Raw genomic sequence first — 14199 nt, forward strand, 5'->3', positions numbered from 1 at the left:
ATTACCATTACAGTAATTATTAATGTTATAATTCTTGCTATTATTATTATTATTATTATTATTATTATCACAATTATCTTTTTTATTATTATTACCATTCTCACATTATTATCACTATTATAAATATAATTATTACTAACAATCATAATGTTTGCTACCGTTGTTACTCCGACTATCTCCTCGTAACAAAGGAAATGTTATTTATATGATTTGATTTTAAGATTTGATATAAATATTTAAAAATTATAATGTACAAAAATTTGAAACTAAAAACTTAGCTTATTTGAATTTTTTTTTTGTTTTAAAAAGCTATTTTACAAAATAATTTTTAAAAACTTTTTTAAAAAATAGAAAAGAAAATTTTGATCAATTACTTAAATAATAACAAATTTTGTTTCACCTATGAGTTTCTGAAACTTCTCACACTCTGGTTCCCACACATAGGTTTCTGAAACTTTTCACACACTGTTAGTAAAATTCTCTCTTCAAGTATTTAACACAGTTGCATCCAATTAGACTTAAACTTGAGACTACATTCTCTTTCAAAATATGTATTTATCATAATTGCATTCAGTTAGAACTCAAACTTTAAACTACAGTTTAAATTAAAATAACCGCTTGCCGGATGATCCATGTATTAGGGGGTTCAAGTGCCTTTGAATAAACGTTACAAAATCTGTTTATTAATTATTGATCACATTTCATAAGTATGTACTAAGTAACATTTTTAATTGAAAGATATTTACTTCTAACATTTTATCGATGGCTTCGTAGAATTACCAACCCCAACAATGCACAGTGGCGCATTGGGACTTCGAAAGGCGGCATCAATGGTTAGGAGCTCTGATTTCTCTTACTCTTGTTGATCTTAAAAGAAGAGAATGAATTTAACATTCAAAGAGAAAATCAGGAACAGAAAACAAAAGCACAACAAATTTTAATTGAAAGGAAATAAAAATATCAAACAAAATCTCATTCCTAACAGGATCCCTCTTTTGTTTTTCGTCTATGTACAATTTTAGTCTTAGTTTTAATTCCTCTCATTTAGTTTCCAGTAATTTTTCAAATACTTAAATTAAGAATATGTTTGATTTCATTTTTAAAAATAATTTTTAATTTTTAAAAATAAAATGTAATATAAATTTGTACTATATTTTATTTTTGAAAACTAAAAACTGTTTTTAAAAATAAAATCAAATATATATATATATATAAATATTTAAATAAAAATATACAATAAAATATAATAAAAATCTTTATTTTAGGTTAAATGATTTAATTTAAATACTTAAAAAACTAGACTAAATAAATGCAAATAAGAACAATTAAAAATAAGACACCAAAATTACAATTATATTAAAATACGTACAAAGTATAATTAAAAAATCAATTTTTATAAAAGCATTTATCAAACAAGTTTTTATATTTTCAAAGCATACAATTATTTTTAAGAACAGTAAACATACCCTGTAAAACTGAAAACTGATTTTAGTTTTTATAAATAGTGTTTGCTACAGTGCTCTTAAACTTGATGGTATATGAAATACTCTCTCTACATTATATTAAAATATTAAAAGATATTTACATCTTTTACAGATACACTACTAACTATATTACTAAAATCATCGGATATAATTGTTTCACGTATATAAAAGCATAAAATACTTCCTTATTTTTTTTTAGCACCATAGAATCTAAAACATTAATGAATGGGGCAAACTCCCGCTTGAAATTTGACGTGGGAGGCTATGCCAATCTCTTGTTACATATATGCATCTCAAAAGAGATAAACAAAAAGACATTAGAACTCCATATATGTAAAATCAATCGTGTATCAAATTTAAACAATGCTCATGTAAAATCTGGATCCTGTTAATATATGCTTAAGGGTTTTTAAATTTACGCATGAAAACGAATACATGTCACCTTTCTTGCCACAGCCCAAAGATATATAAACACTAGGAATTGCATTCAGGACCGGATACAACCTGAACGATCATTGAAATGACAATTAAGAAATGAAACCAATCAACATCAAATGCATTAACCTCTAAATACCATGAAGCACACAAGGGCAGAAGCAAGCAGGCCTACCTCTAATTACGCTTCAATTACCGCTTGGAATCATTCATGCTTTTTCCTTCAAAAAATTCACCCAAGATTCGCTCTAGATCTTCTGCAGTGTATTTGATGTACCTTTGAGTAGTCTTTACATTCTCCACTAGAGGCCTGTGATGCATTAGGATCTGAGTTATAATTTATAGCTAAACAATATATCATACAAAAGCACAAAGCATTGAATGCAAACAAATCAATTCTTGAGCTGTTGGAGTGAATCAGCAGCTAGATAAAACTGTCAGAAAATTTATGTACTTTAGTCTCAAGGTAGGAAAAGACATTATTTAACATCCATCGATACCTGTTCCCATAAAATAAAGATAATCTGAGAAGGATACTACATTACACACTCTCAGAGATGCTTTAAATTACAGTCCTCCCTCTAATTTTAAAAATTACACTTCACTTAAAGATGAAATGTATTATAATGTAAATGAACCTCTAATTAGAGACAAACAACTGTGAGCCTCCCAAGAACATTCTTCCTTGCAATATTTAATATCATTGGTAATTAATTTTGAATATCCTATTATTCAGGACACCAGGAAATAAAATAAAATTTAAAAAAATCCAATTGTCTGACCATGGAACAACACCCAAAATCTTCATTTCATCTTCTGAAGCCCCTAAGTTAACAATACGGGCTCAAAACTAATATCAATGACAGAGAATTATGAGAGAAAAAAGCTCATTTGCATTAAAATGGACTAAAGAAAAGCACTTTAATTTCTCATGGGATGGAAGTGTAATTTTACACACTCTCTGGAAGGGAAGTATTTTTAAGAATTTCCCAAGGGAAGGGGGGGGGGGGGGAGGTGCAATTTGCCCAATTGTGTAATGGTGCAATCATATAAACAACTAATTATAATGAGAATTCGCACCCAAAACGTTTCACAAACGATCTGTAGGCAGGCAACAAGACTTCAGCAACTGCCAGAATAAGAGACTCTCGCAACTCTGCATCAGGTACTGTCCACTGAGTTTGTTTCTGATGAAGTTCCTCAAACATAGTATTGAATGTCTTAAACCTGAGAACAGTCATATTGATACGTGAAAAGAGGACAAATGCTTTACTTGAAATGAAGTCCATAAATATGCAACCGAAAAACTACCTCTCTTTAACAATAGCTCTTGAAGCACCACTACTGCCCCCATCACCGCCTGCAGTACTACCCCCACCACCTGATGAGATGAGGCCCTGAATAGACAGGGACTGAAGAATCTGCAATGGAAAGAATCAAAATTCAGAAATGGCACAGTACCTTCTCAAGTAATTGCAAATCAATGGAGAATGAGCAACTTGTTTTTTCAGCCACATGCAAAAGATCGAAAGGAAAAAAATTACTTCTCACCAAAATAATTGATAGAAAATATAGAGAAATGTGTGTGAATGTTGTGTGTGTCAAAGATGCTATATACTTGTGTATTTACGATCACATATGAGTACATAAAAAGAATCAAGCAAATCCCCTAATTGTTATAATGGATATCCCAATTACAGTAACTGTTACAAATATTAACAAAATAAATATGTTATCTAACAGAAAATATAAATAGAATTGCATTGACTGTATAATCATTATAAATATACAATTTTTCAAAGAGAAGTAGGATGCTAAATAAAAAAATTTATGAGTGGTCTGGCCACTTGAATAAAAGGAAGCACCGTTCAAAATATATTTAAATAATTAGGAATTTCAAGAATCACAGGATCTCAGAATGTAATACCAAAGTAAGCCAAGACAACCATCTATACAGGCTGGAAGAAAGACTGTATTATCATCAGTCAGCCTTGTCAAGCCACCATTCTAAAATTGTTTTTAAAATTTAACCCAGAACACAGCCTCAATGAATTATAGAATGATAAAGCATCGATGGAACCGTCTCTGTTCTCTGAAAACAAACTTGCATCATCTTTACAAAGCAAATGTAAGACTGCAACTTCCTTTAACAAAAACAATTTTTTGTATTTTACTTTCTCAATTTTTTTCCTCCAGATACTATAGGTGTGATTTACTTTATTCTTGCCTAAATTAGTTGGGCACCTATAGATTCCAAGCCATAAATATAAAATTCAGCAGTTCTTTAATCGTATAATTCCCCACTTTCTAAAATGTGAAGCCAATAAATAGCATATTCAAAAGAGTAAACTCCTAAACCGGTTGTCCAATGATTACAGTGTCATGACTTTAGCATCTAAGATTTTTGTCACCATATTAATCGCTCAAAAGTCTAAAATATCACCACATTCATTCTTATGAAGGAGAAAAGTGGTGACAGCAAAGGAAAATTTAGTAATTGCTTTTTATCTTTGAAGGATAACTTCAGTGACAAAATCCTTTCAAAACTTTGGAAGATTAATATGGTAACATGCTAATGTTTGAGGACCATTCAGGGCTTTACTCTATTCCAAACAATATAATGATTAAACAGAGAAAGATTATGCTAGCAGAATTCTAGATGCAAACTTATTTTACTCCCCTTGTAGCATAATTCAAAGGCTAGTAACAGAATTCCTAAATCGAACTAAATAAAATTATGCAATGAAATTCAGAAAGATCCACTTCAAATGACAATTTTAACTCAATCTACTCAAAAAAGAACCACAACCATCTGCCTTTATTAATAATCTTCAGATCTAACAGAAAACATAACATCCAAGAAAGTTGCAAACATATAGTGGTCATCTAAATCAATAGAAAAACGACCTTTGCCCAAGCATTTCTTTTGTATTGATTGGCATGCTGTTGCACAATCTTCCTATGTCGTTGTATCCAATCATCCCCCAACAAATCCTTTGCTTCAGACCTAAAACAAAAGAGGATTAGGATAATAATAACTTTAAACAAGAAGAGGATGCAGCAAAATTCACAGGATTCGATGAAATTAAAACCAAGACATATGGATGACATACCTTCGAACTGATCTGACAATATAATGAATATTGTTCATGAGAAATAGGTGTGTCAAAGCAGGGTCCCTATACTGCTTTGATTTTCCATCTAAATTGGTTTGAAGAGCTTGCAATATTTGCATTGTTACAGATGCTAACTGTGAAGAATTGCCTTCAGCTTCAAAACCTTGGAAAAGTTGGGTTAAGGTAGAACGATAGCTGCAAATATAAGTGAATTCTGGTACAGTTAAACATGTCTCAACTGTAGACAGTGCAAAATTTACAAACACAAACAAAGAAGATAGGACATAAGCATGAGAATTATCCTTGCATATAGGAGAGAAATTGAATGGATGATAAGTAATTTCACTTAATATAGAATAAATGCACAGAATTGCCAAATTTCTTGATTTGAAACATTAACAAGTATGTGAAAAAAAGAACAACTCAGTTTAGAAGAGTTGGAATTTTCAAATTAGCTCTATAGAAACAACAGGACGTTTCAGTAAAGATCTAATGAAGACAACAAATTTGTTACAGACATGCTGCAGACCCTTTACAGTAACAATTAATCTTACAGGCATTGGGAAATCTGATGCAAAATTCTGGAGCTCCCTACTTATTCTTAATAGGAGATTATGCATATGAATTAACTATACACAAGCTAGAAACCATCTTTCTTTCACATGCAAGCTACATTTTTCTCCAAACCCAAACCAAAACACATGACTTTTTCATATTTCCAAATTTCTATTTTGCTCTAGCCAAGTAATATTAGTTTCCTGGCAACAGTTTTTAGGACACATGAACCAACTCCTGTGTTGTCATGGGGCTGAAAACCCTAGTTGTTTTAGTAAGGCTGCCATTGTCAAGGTTTGAGACTTGGTCTCAAGACAACCATCAAGGTGAGGGTATGTTGTGTCAAGGTCTCTGATCAGATGTCCCTCTGAGTGCCATCGCTGAAGGCCCTAGCACAGACCCTCATGCACCCCAATACCCATCCTTTCTACCTGCATCTGTAGCTCAAGCACTACTTACAAGGCTTCTACAACAGACTAATCCTTTATCACCTTTGAAGCCCCAAATGTCCTTAGAGCTCTCTCTGGCATTCCCACTATAGCCCATGAAACTCTGCCATGAACTGGGACTGGTATACTGCTGTTGATTTATATGACTTTTAGGCCAGAAACTATCAGAGCATTCCACCAAGAAGGTAGAGGACATTGATTAGACTAGGAAGGAGGAATGGAAGAACACTGATTATTAGTTGGTTTCTGCAGTCCATTGATCCAAAATTGTTAGGTGAAGATGCATTAATGGTTTGATATCTAACACACCATTACACGAGTCCATTGGGTTTGATGCATGGACAATGCACAAGAACATCCTATCTTGTGCTTAAATTTAAAATTTATTTAGAATAATGAAGGTAAAAAGGATCAAACTCTAGACTACATGACTCAGAGGTTCTAATAGCATGTCATAAACCAACTCTATCAAAAGCTTAAGTGACAAGATGACTCATGAATGGTTTTATATCATTAGAAACAGACTAGACATAACTGCCAGAAGCTAAATCAAGAAAGCAGGTTACCACGTCTTATAATTTAGAGTATTCTTGTTACTCTCTTATGCAATGTGAAACATCGAACCCCTTCACACCCAAGAACGGATATTTGGAGAGGTAAAGTTTGTAGAACTAGACATTTGTAGGTAGCCCAATATTAAGATCGAATAGGCTTTGATAGCATCTTAGAAATGGACCAAGCCTTACTCCCAAGAGCTAGTTCAAGAGAAGAAGATTGCATGGAATCTTTTAAGGAATATCTAATAAGGATTACTGTTTTCTTTTCCCTGCTAGCACAGTGTGCCCCAAACACATAGGGATGATTAAAATCCCCATTGTGTTGACAAAGTTGTTTGTCTTTAGTAACAATCACTAGTGCAATTTCTGTACCAATTTAACTAGTTCAGGCTAGGGAGAACTAAACAAATAAATACAAACAAGTGAGGATAGATAATTGGAAAAAGAAATTAAAAAAAAAGCTGGACAAATGAAAAGAAATTTAAAGAAAATCAATAAAATTTTCTGTGCAACTAATCACATCCTAAATGAATAAAGAGGCAGCTTTTGCACCAGTGAAAACAATATAGAATGCTAGATATAATTTCATTAGTCATCTTGAGAATTTGAAGCATAATATAGCACAGATGAACTTACTCAAATAAAAACTTCACATAGTTAATCACATAACTTGTCAAAGGATGGACAGTTCCATCGGTTACTGCAGTCTTTGTAGCATCTTTCTCAACTGCTTCTTCAAAATCTCCAAAGGTCTCCTGGGCTGTTTGTGCAAGCTGTTTTGTCAAACCCAGTACAGCTTCTCTTATTTTGGTGCAAGCTTTTCCTTTAAAGATTGTTTCAATCTACAAATTGTAAGGAGAAAAAGTTGATAATAAGTTACAACCTTGAAATGTCTCCTGTTTGCTTATGGTAACCACATGTAAACCAGCCACAAAACCCTACATTGCATGACCATGAACCGCTAATATATCATACATTTTGGACTAGTGACATCATTAATGCCATAGCTAATGCAAAATTCTATCACAGGTTGAATATAAAAACAATTAAGAGTCTAAGAGACCCACTTTAACGAGAAGAGTATAATGCTCTAATTGATCATAAACTAACCTTTCATCTGCCGAAACACATGCCAAAGGCTTCTCATGTATACTTGAGATAGGTTTTGTTATTCATTTATATGAATATTCAAAATAACTTCTTCTTGAATAAAAATAGAGAAAGTGGAAATTATATAATTTCAAGATAATGAACAATAAAGACCATAATTGTATACATATATATGTTTTTTTATGCACTTGAAATTATAGAATTTGGATAGGCAACAGGAAGAGAAGATAATAATGACTTTAAATAATATACATCAATAAGGACTTGAGGAATGTAATGATGTGACAAATACAAAATGGTAAATTGCTAATCCTAATTATATAAGGGAACAATTCATGAAATTAGCTTTAAGAGATCATCAAACATATTATTCCAATATACAATACTAATGTTGGAATTATGTAACTATAGCAATGTTGTAAATAGGGAAATTAGTATATTTGTAATTACGGTAGTTAGGAAATGATTCCTATAATAAAAACATGCTCGCTATGGAATAAGGATTACGGAGAATCATAATTGGCCATTGAATGTCAAATAAAATTTTATAACTAACCCAGTTAGAGTTATGAAACCTTAACCGTGGACTGAAAGTATCAGCAAGATTCATGAATTTGGATGTTAAAATTCATACCTCTGAATGGATCTCTTGCAATATTTCATACATGTCCAGAAGTACAAATAACTTTTCAGGTGATCTCTTGCTTTTTGCAATTGCTTCTCCAAAACTAAGTAGCATGGAGACACTGTTGGTAGTTACTTCAGCAAAACACTGATCACTGAGTGAATCAAATCCTTCAAATATCTGATCACAAACTTTCCGTTCACCAGCAAACAACAATTTGACCTGTTCATGTATAATTCCATATTTGATCCCAAATTAAATAAAGATAAAAAATTGAACAAAATTGAATATATGGTTCTTACAGCAATACGCATGAAATGAATCCAGTTTCCAATTTTGGCTTCCAATACTTCCCATTGTAGCTTTTGGACATCATCTTTGCTAAGTTTCTCAACTCCAAGTTTTTGCAGGCTTTCTTCCAATACATTTGAACGGGTATCTCTAAACAATAGTGATGATGACAATCATAATTATACCAATTGTAATAATAATCATAACGATAACAGTTAATATTCTTCAAACAGTGATAGGAGACACATATGACTGTAAGGAAGCATTTGGTAGAGGGATTCTTTTATATTTTTTCAGGAATCTTACGTTGAAAATTTTAAATTCCCATGTTTTAGTATGAATATTTAAAAAAATATGCCCAACATACTAACATTCTCACAAATGCTTTTCTCAATCAAGTTTCCTAAGAAAACATTCTCATGCAAAGGGTAGGAATCTAATATTTTCATGAGGATGCAAAGTTTTTTATGATAACAAAATATAATCATACCTGTCAATATTCTCAAATTTAAACCTAGTTTATGTTATCTTTCCATGAAACATAATAATTCCCAGAAACCAAAAAAGATTTTGTACACCAAACATCCTCTAATTGTCTGCATTAGCATATGGATGTAAACAAATAATTACACACCTATCATTAAGCAAGGGACCGTGTATGTTATTGTATAAGCATTATATATGTTTACTTGCCAATCAAATACAAGTACAAATACTAACAAAATAATGGTGGAAATTGATAGTCTACTTATATTTTTCATTTACATTTTTTTGTTTTTTCAAAAAATAATTATTTTTCTTTCTCTAAAAATTAATAATTTAAAAATTAATATTTTTATTTTTTATAAATTTTAAAAAAAAATCTCATTTGAAAAATTAACATTTAAAAAAAAATTAGAACCCTAATTGTGAAAGAGTACAAGAGAGAGAGAAAGAAAACTTCCTGAAATGGGGAATTCAAAGAACTAACGTTCAGAGGGTTTTTGAAGGTTTAGAAAAACTCCCAAACAAGGGTTAACCCATCTTTTCCTAAACACAACTCTTAAACATAGCCTAAAGGAAGAACATAAGAAAACAGTGAAGAGTGGCAAAATTATGAATGTTAAGATGGATGAATAGTCACACAAGAAAGAAAAAAATAAGAAATGATCATATCCATGAGAATATTTAAGTAGCACTCATAGTGAAACAGATTACTACAACAGTTAAGGTAGTTTGATCACATGTGGAGAAGACCATTGGAGACACTAGTAAGGAGAGTGAATGGCATGACTTTGATTTTTAACTAGTAAAAAGGGGTAGAAAGAGACCTAAAAGAAACTTAGATGAAGCTATTAAAAGAGATTTATTGATTAATAATATTTCTGAGAATTTGATTTTTAACTGAACTCAATAGCGTCGTCTGATCCATGTAACTGACCTCAATAAGTGAAATAAGGCTTGGCTGTTGTTATTGTTATTTTATACTCAACAAATCTTGAATGAATTCTTTTCCAAGTCAAAAAAGGTATATTTGACAATCCTACACTTGGCTGTCGATGAGAATAGGAATGGCTTACCTATTGCTGGTTCCATAGAATTAACCAACCAAACCATGGAATTTTCGAGATCATGTTGCCAAGCTGGAACTGTTCTCCTCTGGATCTTTTTTTTCATCCCTATTAAGGAGTTCAAGCTTCCTTTTTCACCCTATTATAAACTTTACAGTTTGAGCACAGTTCTAAACTGACTTGGATTAGATCTTGTAGATGATAGGAAATCAATGCCAGGTACTGGAGTAACGGTAAATGCTGGCTACAGACAGCATCTTCAAAGGAAACCAAGCCATAATTAGCTTCTACATGGCTGATTTTACCATGGCTCTAGTAAGTCACCAAAGCTCTTATTTAAGAAATTATGGAAAGTAACAACTCTTATCCTTATCCTAACAGGGGCTAACAAACTTACTCCAAACAAACTCCAAATTTCTGTCACTCATGAAAAACCCAAAACAAAATAGGAAAAAAGAAACACACAACAGTAACACAACCCATCAATCAAAGAACACAGAAATCTAACATTGGATTTGATAAAATCTACACCACTCCTTTAAGTTGCAGCTGAGCACAATGGTGCAACACCCAAATAGAATCACCAAGAACTCTATTTAAGCTGCACCGTAACAGATTACAGATTCCTCTGTTAATGTCACAATACCACAAGCCATCCGGCAATAGATCAACTAAAAGAACTACAGTAACCTCAAGAGAAAGATATAATGCTCAAGAAGGAGCAGAATCATACTTGAGAGGAACATAAACCTACCATAAATTGCCTAAAACAATTCTGGTTGAAATATATACTCCCCCTAGCCTACAGCTATATTAATATCTACATCATACAATTGGATAGTTGTCAATCAATCACCTAGAGTCAATCCCAAATTAATCACACAATGTCAAAGCTTCATTCACAAAACTCAATCTTTTTCTACACTTGTAACAGGATTGAACATGATAAAAAGCTTTAAAAAGAATATTTTTCTTATCAGGATACTTTTGCAGTATACAAATATGGAGGACCATAGCAAAGCAGGCAATTTCCATTTCCTTTTACAATAAAACAGTCAAGAGAAGAAGCTATACCTGTATATTTTGAGCAACTGTTGTTGATGACCAGCTTGAACCATTTGCTGGGTTAAATCAGAGAGCAATGGCAAAATTCTTGGTGGCATAAGATCAGGGGGCGTGTATACAACAGCATCAACATTATTTTTATGTGGCTCAGAATGGATATTAGAAGAATGATTCTTGCCACTAGGATCACCATCACGGCCAGGTGATGCTGATGAAGGTCTCATTGAGTTTGGAAGGCAATCAAAGAGGCGCTCAGGTTCCACAGGTTTGCTGTAATCACACAGCAAGAGATGATGCAAAATAACAAATATAATCTTCACAAAGAAAAAAAAATCTCTAAACAACCATTTTGTCACGCAGAGCATCAAGAATAGCATTATGCTTCTACATCAGGTAAACCATCTTCCTACATAATTTGAAGATATTTCTATGATTAATATTATCAAGTCAAGGACACCATCAAGCTGTTATCAATCCTAGATTCACAAACAATAAATCTTTGAAAGTTATAAAGCATAAGACCAATTACAACAAAAATATCAAACCCTATTAAGTATATATTAGAATCAGATGGAAGGTACAGGAGGGCAGTATCAACAATTCAACATAAACTTCAAAATGAATTAAACTGACCTCTAAATTCTTTTAATATTTACATGTCAAACATTAGGAAACACTATTCATAAGATCTATCCCATTCATACATAAATAATAAAAAAAAATTGAGAAAAAAATCTTATATGATAGCAGCAAGAAGTTAAAAAACCTGACTGTTACCAGGCTGCTGCTTCATTTTTGCATTAAAGACTGACTTATCTAATGAAATGTCATTTACCTGAGACAAGGAACCATCAATAGTAATTAAGTTCATGCAAGAACATGAACTTTTGGTTGAACATGCCACAAGATCAATGACATTAAGCAAAGTACAAACCTGTAAGATGATAAGAGCTGCTTAAACTCATCTTCTAGCTTAGAAATAGCTTTAGTTATCAAATTACTAGCACGGCTGACAATACCATCGTCACTCTTAAAACCCTTCTTGCTGCCAAAAAATCTAATGTTGCTTCTCAGCTGATCAATTGCTTCAAGATAGTTCTTCACATCTTCATGTGGTCCTTTAACTATTTTTGCTTCTGCCTGTATATTAGATCACAATGAGAACACTGAACACCATAATACACACACACACAAAAGAAAACAGATCATAAGATTAAGATAGTCCACACCACTCATATGATAACAAAAATATATTTTTTTAAGTTTCCTTTCAGCAAACCATATTTAAGCATGAATATACTTCCACCCTCCCTCTTTCCAAATTGTCATAAAATTTAGCTAAACAGATAACTTCAAATGAATGCAATAAAGGCAGAAGAAAGATGAAGCAAAAATTGATTTCATTGTACCTAAGGGCTAAGGCAGTACTTTAATGCATCAAATTGGACTAAGAATAATAAAATAATGATATATAGAAGTGAAAAAGATTATGATCAGCAAGACACAAAATGATTAAAAAAATTTAATAAAACAAAGAGTATAATGTTTTTTAACATCTCATCAGTATGGTTGGTTTTCTTTGGAGACGTTTTCCACCAAGCTAAAGATAGCAAGCATTAAATAGGCTCTAGCTGGGGCAGGACATCTCCCTATAAAACTTAGATAGATGAACTTAAAAAACACAATCTGGGTTTGAAAATTTTCCTTTCGACTCTTTTTGAAAATGTGTATTAACCTGCAATTGGAATTGTGTCTAGGTACACTGCATCATCTAATTACAGAAATCAGGATGTTAGGATCAAGAATAATATCATTGGGTTTAATATATTCATTCTTTATTGACAGAATTTGCCTATGTCATGGTTTTCTGCAAGTCTTTTCATGGCCAGTCCTAATGCAAATGAAAGAGAAGGGTTGCATTTAAGCCATCAACAACCCTTGCTATCAATTCTATTCTTCTTCTCAATCTAACTCCTCCACGAATTTTCATTTATTTAAGCAGAAACTTCCATCACATAGAGATGTCAGTGTCAGACTTCATTCTCAGATAACATATCATCTAACAACAAACACTTGCAGTTTATCATAACAAAATATTAGACATTATGAAGAGGATCATCACAAAGCATAAGCACATAAAAGCAAATTATAAAGCCTGACGCCAGAATCAAAGAAAGGAATAAGATTTATATTACTCCCAATTAAAAAAAAAAAAAAAAAACAGTTCAATTCAACAAATAGACAAATTTAGTGTGAAGCAGAAAACGAGGTGACTACTTAAGGAGTGAAAGATTGGCAATAGTAAAACAATGGTAACCACAACAAACGAACCTGATGGTACTGATCAAAGTGAGCCAATATGACCTCTGCAGCCTTCAAAGTCTTATCAATATTCTCATGAGCTTTCCGAATAGAATGCGTTCTGATCTGCAAAACCAATCCCAAATAAACACAATCAGCAAATGGGTTGAACAATGGAGCAAAACAAATTGTTCTAAAGTTGAGCAAAATTGACTTCGATAAAATGAATTTAAAATCGTAGAATATTATTGGTGCGTGTTTTTCACTGAATTAATTTTTGAACTGTAAACCAAATCAACACTAAAGTGAGTGAGCGACCTGCGTAGGACGCATGGCGGTTTCGAGGGCGGAGAGACGGTGGTCAAAGGAGCCAAGAATTGAAACGACGTCGTCGGTGATGGTTTGGCTTCGCTCCAGAGACTCTCTCATCGCTAACGCTTTCTCCCTCAGCATCGAATCACCACTTGCCACGCCCATTCCCATTAATATTTGTTTTCTTCTTCTTTCTTCCTCTCTTTCAAAGCTTTTGCTATGAAAAACACAAATCACAAAATCACATTCACACAAGACACAGCTGCAAACGAGTCATGTCCGCACTGTCGCCAGTTTCCAAGACACTGTCTGTTTTGGACTTTTGGCAAGGTGGCCGATTGGTAAACAC

The 14199-nt window shown here is 32.6% G+C and overlaps 1 protein-coding gene across 2 annotated transcripts; it reads right to left on the reverse strand.

The window, feature by feature from the left end:
* Window positions 1–602: 602 nt before the first annotated feature.
* LOC113871182 (exocyst complex component EXO70A1-like) lies at window positions 603–14199 on the reverse strand. Of its 2 annotated transcripts, XM_027508086.1 has the most exons (13): window positions 13857–14199; window positions 13569–13664; window positions 12172–12377; window positions 11247–11507; window positions 8634–8772; window positions 8341–8553; window positions 7233–7438; window positions 5033–5230; window positions 4827–4926; window positions 3231–3340; window positions 3000–3146; window positions 2095–2229; window positions 1628–1988 (listed from the first exon to the last, which is right to left on the reverse strand). In XM_027508086.1, the coding sequence occupies exons 1-12, from the start codon at window positions 14019–14021 to the stop codon at window positions 2112–2114; spliced, it is 1959 nt and encodes a 652-aa protein (XP_027363887.1). In that variant the 5' UTR covers window positions 14022–14199; the 3' UTR covers window positions 1628–1988; window positions 2095–2111. The 2 variants fall into 2 exon arrangements, with proteins under 2 accessions (XP_027363888.1, XP_027363887.1); XM_027508087.1 differs by lacking the exon at window positions 1628–1988 and adding an exon at window positions 603–867 and having other exon boundaries at window positions 11247–12377.

This window comes from Abrus precatorius, unplaced genomic scaffold (assembly GCF_003935025.1).
Source record: "Abrus precatorius isolate BTA unplaced genomic scaffold, Abrus_2018 Scaffold7, whole genome shotgun sequence".
In the NCBI taxonomy this organism is placed as follows: domain Eukaryota; kingdom Viridiplantae; phylum Streptophyta; class Magnoliopsida; order Fabales; family Fabaceae; genus Abrus; species Abrus precatorius.

What these genes read in the sequence shown, in the direction of transcription:
- LOC113871182 (XM_027508086.1), bottom strand. Translation starts at nt 14,021, where the DNA reads ATGGGAATGGGCGTGGCAAGTGGTGATTCGATGCTGAGGGAGAAAGCG. An exon ending in CCGCCATGCGTCCTACGCAG is followed by an intron (nt 13,665 to 13,856) that starts GTCGCTCACTCA and finishes TTGGTTTTGCAG; the next exon opens with ATCAGAACGCATTCTATTCG. An exon ending in ATTGTCAGATCAGTTCGAAG is followed by an intron (nt 4,927 to 5,032) that starts GTATGTCATCCA and finishes CTTTTGTTTTAG; the next exon opens with GTCTGAAGCAAAGGATTTGT.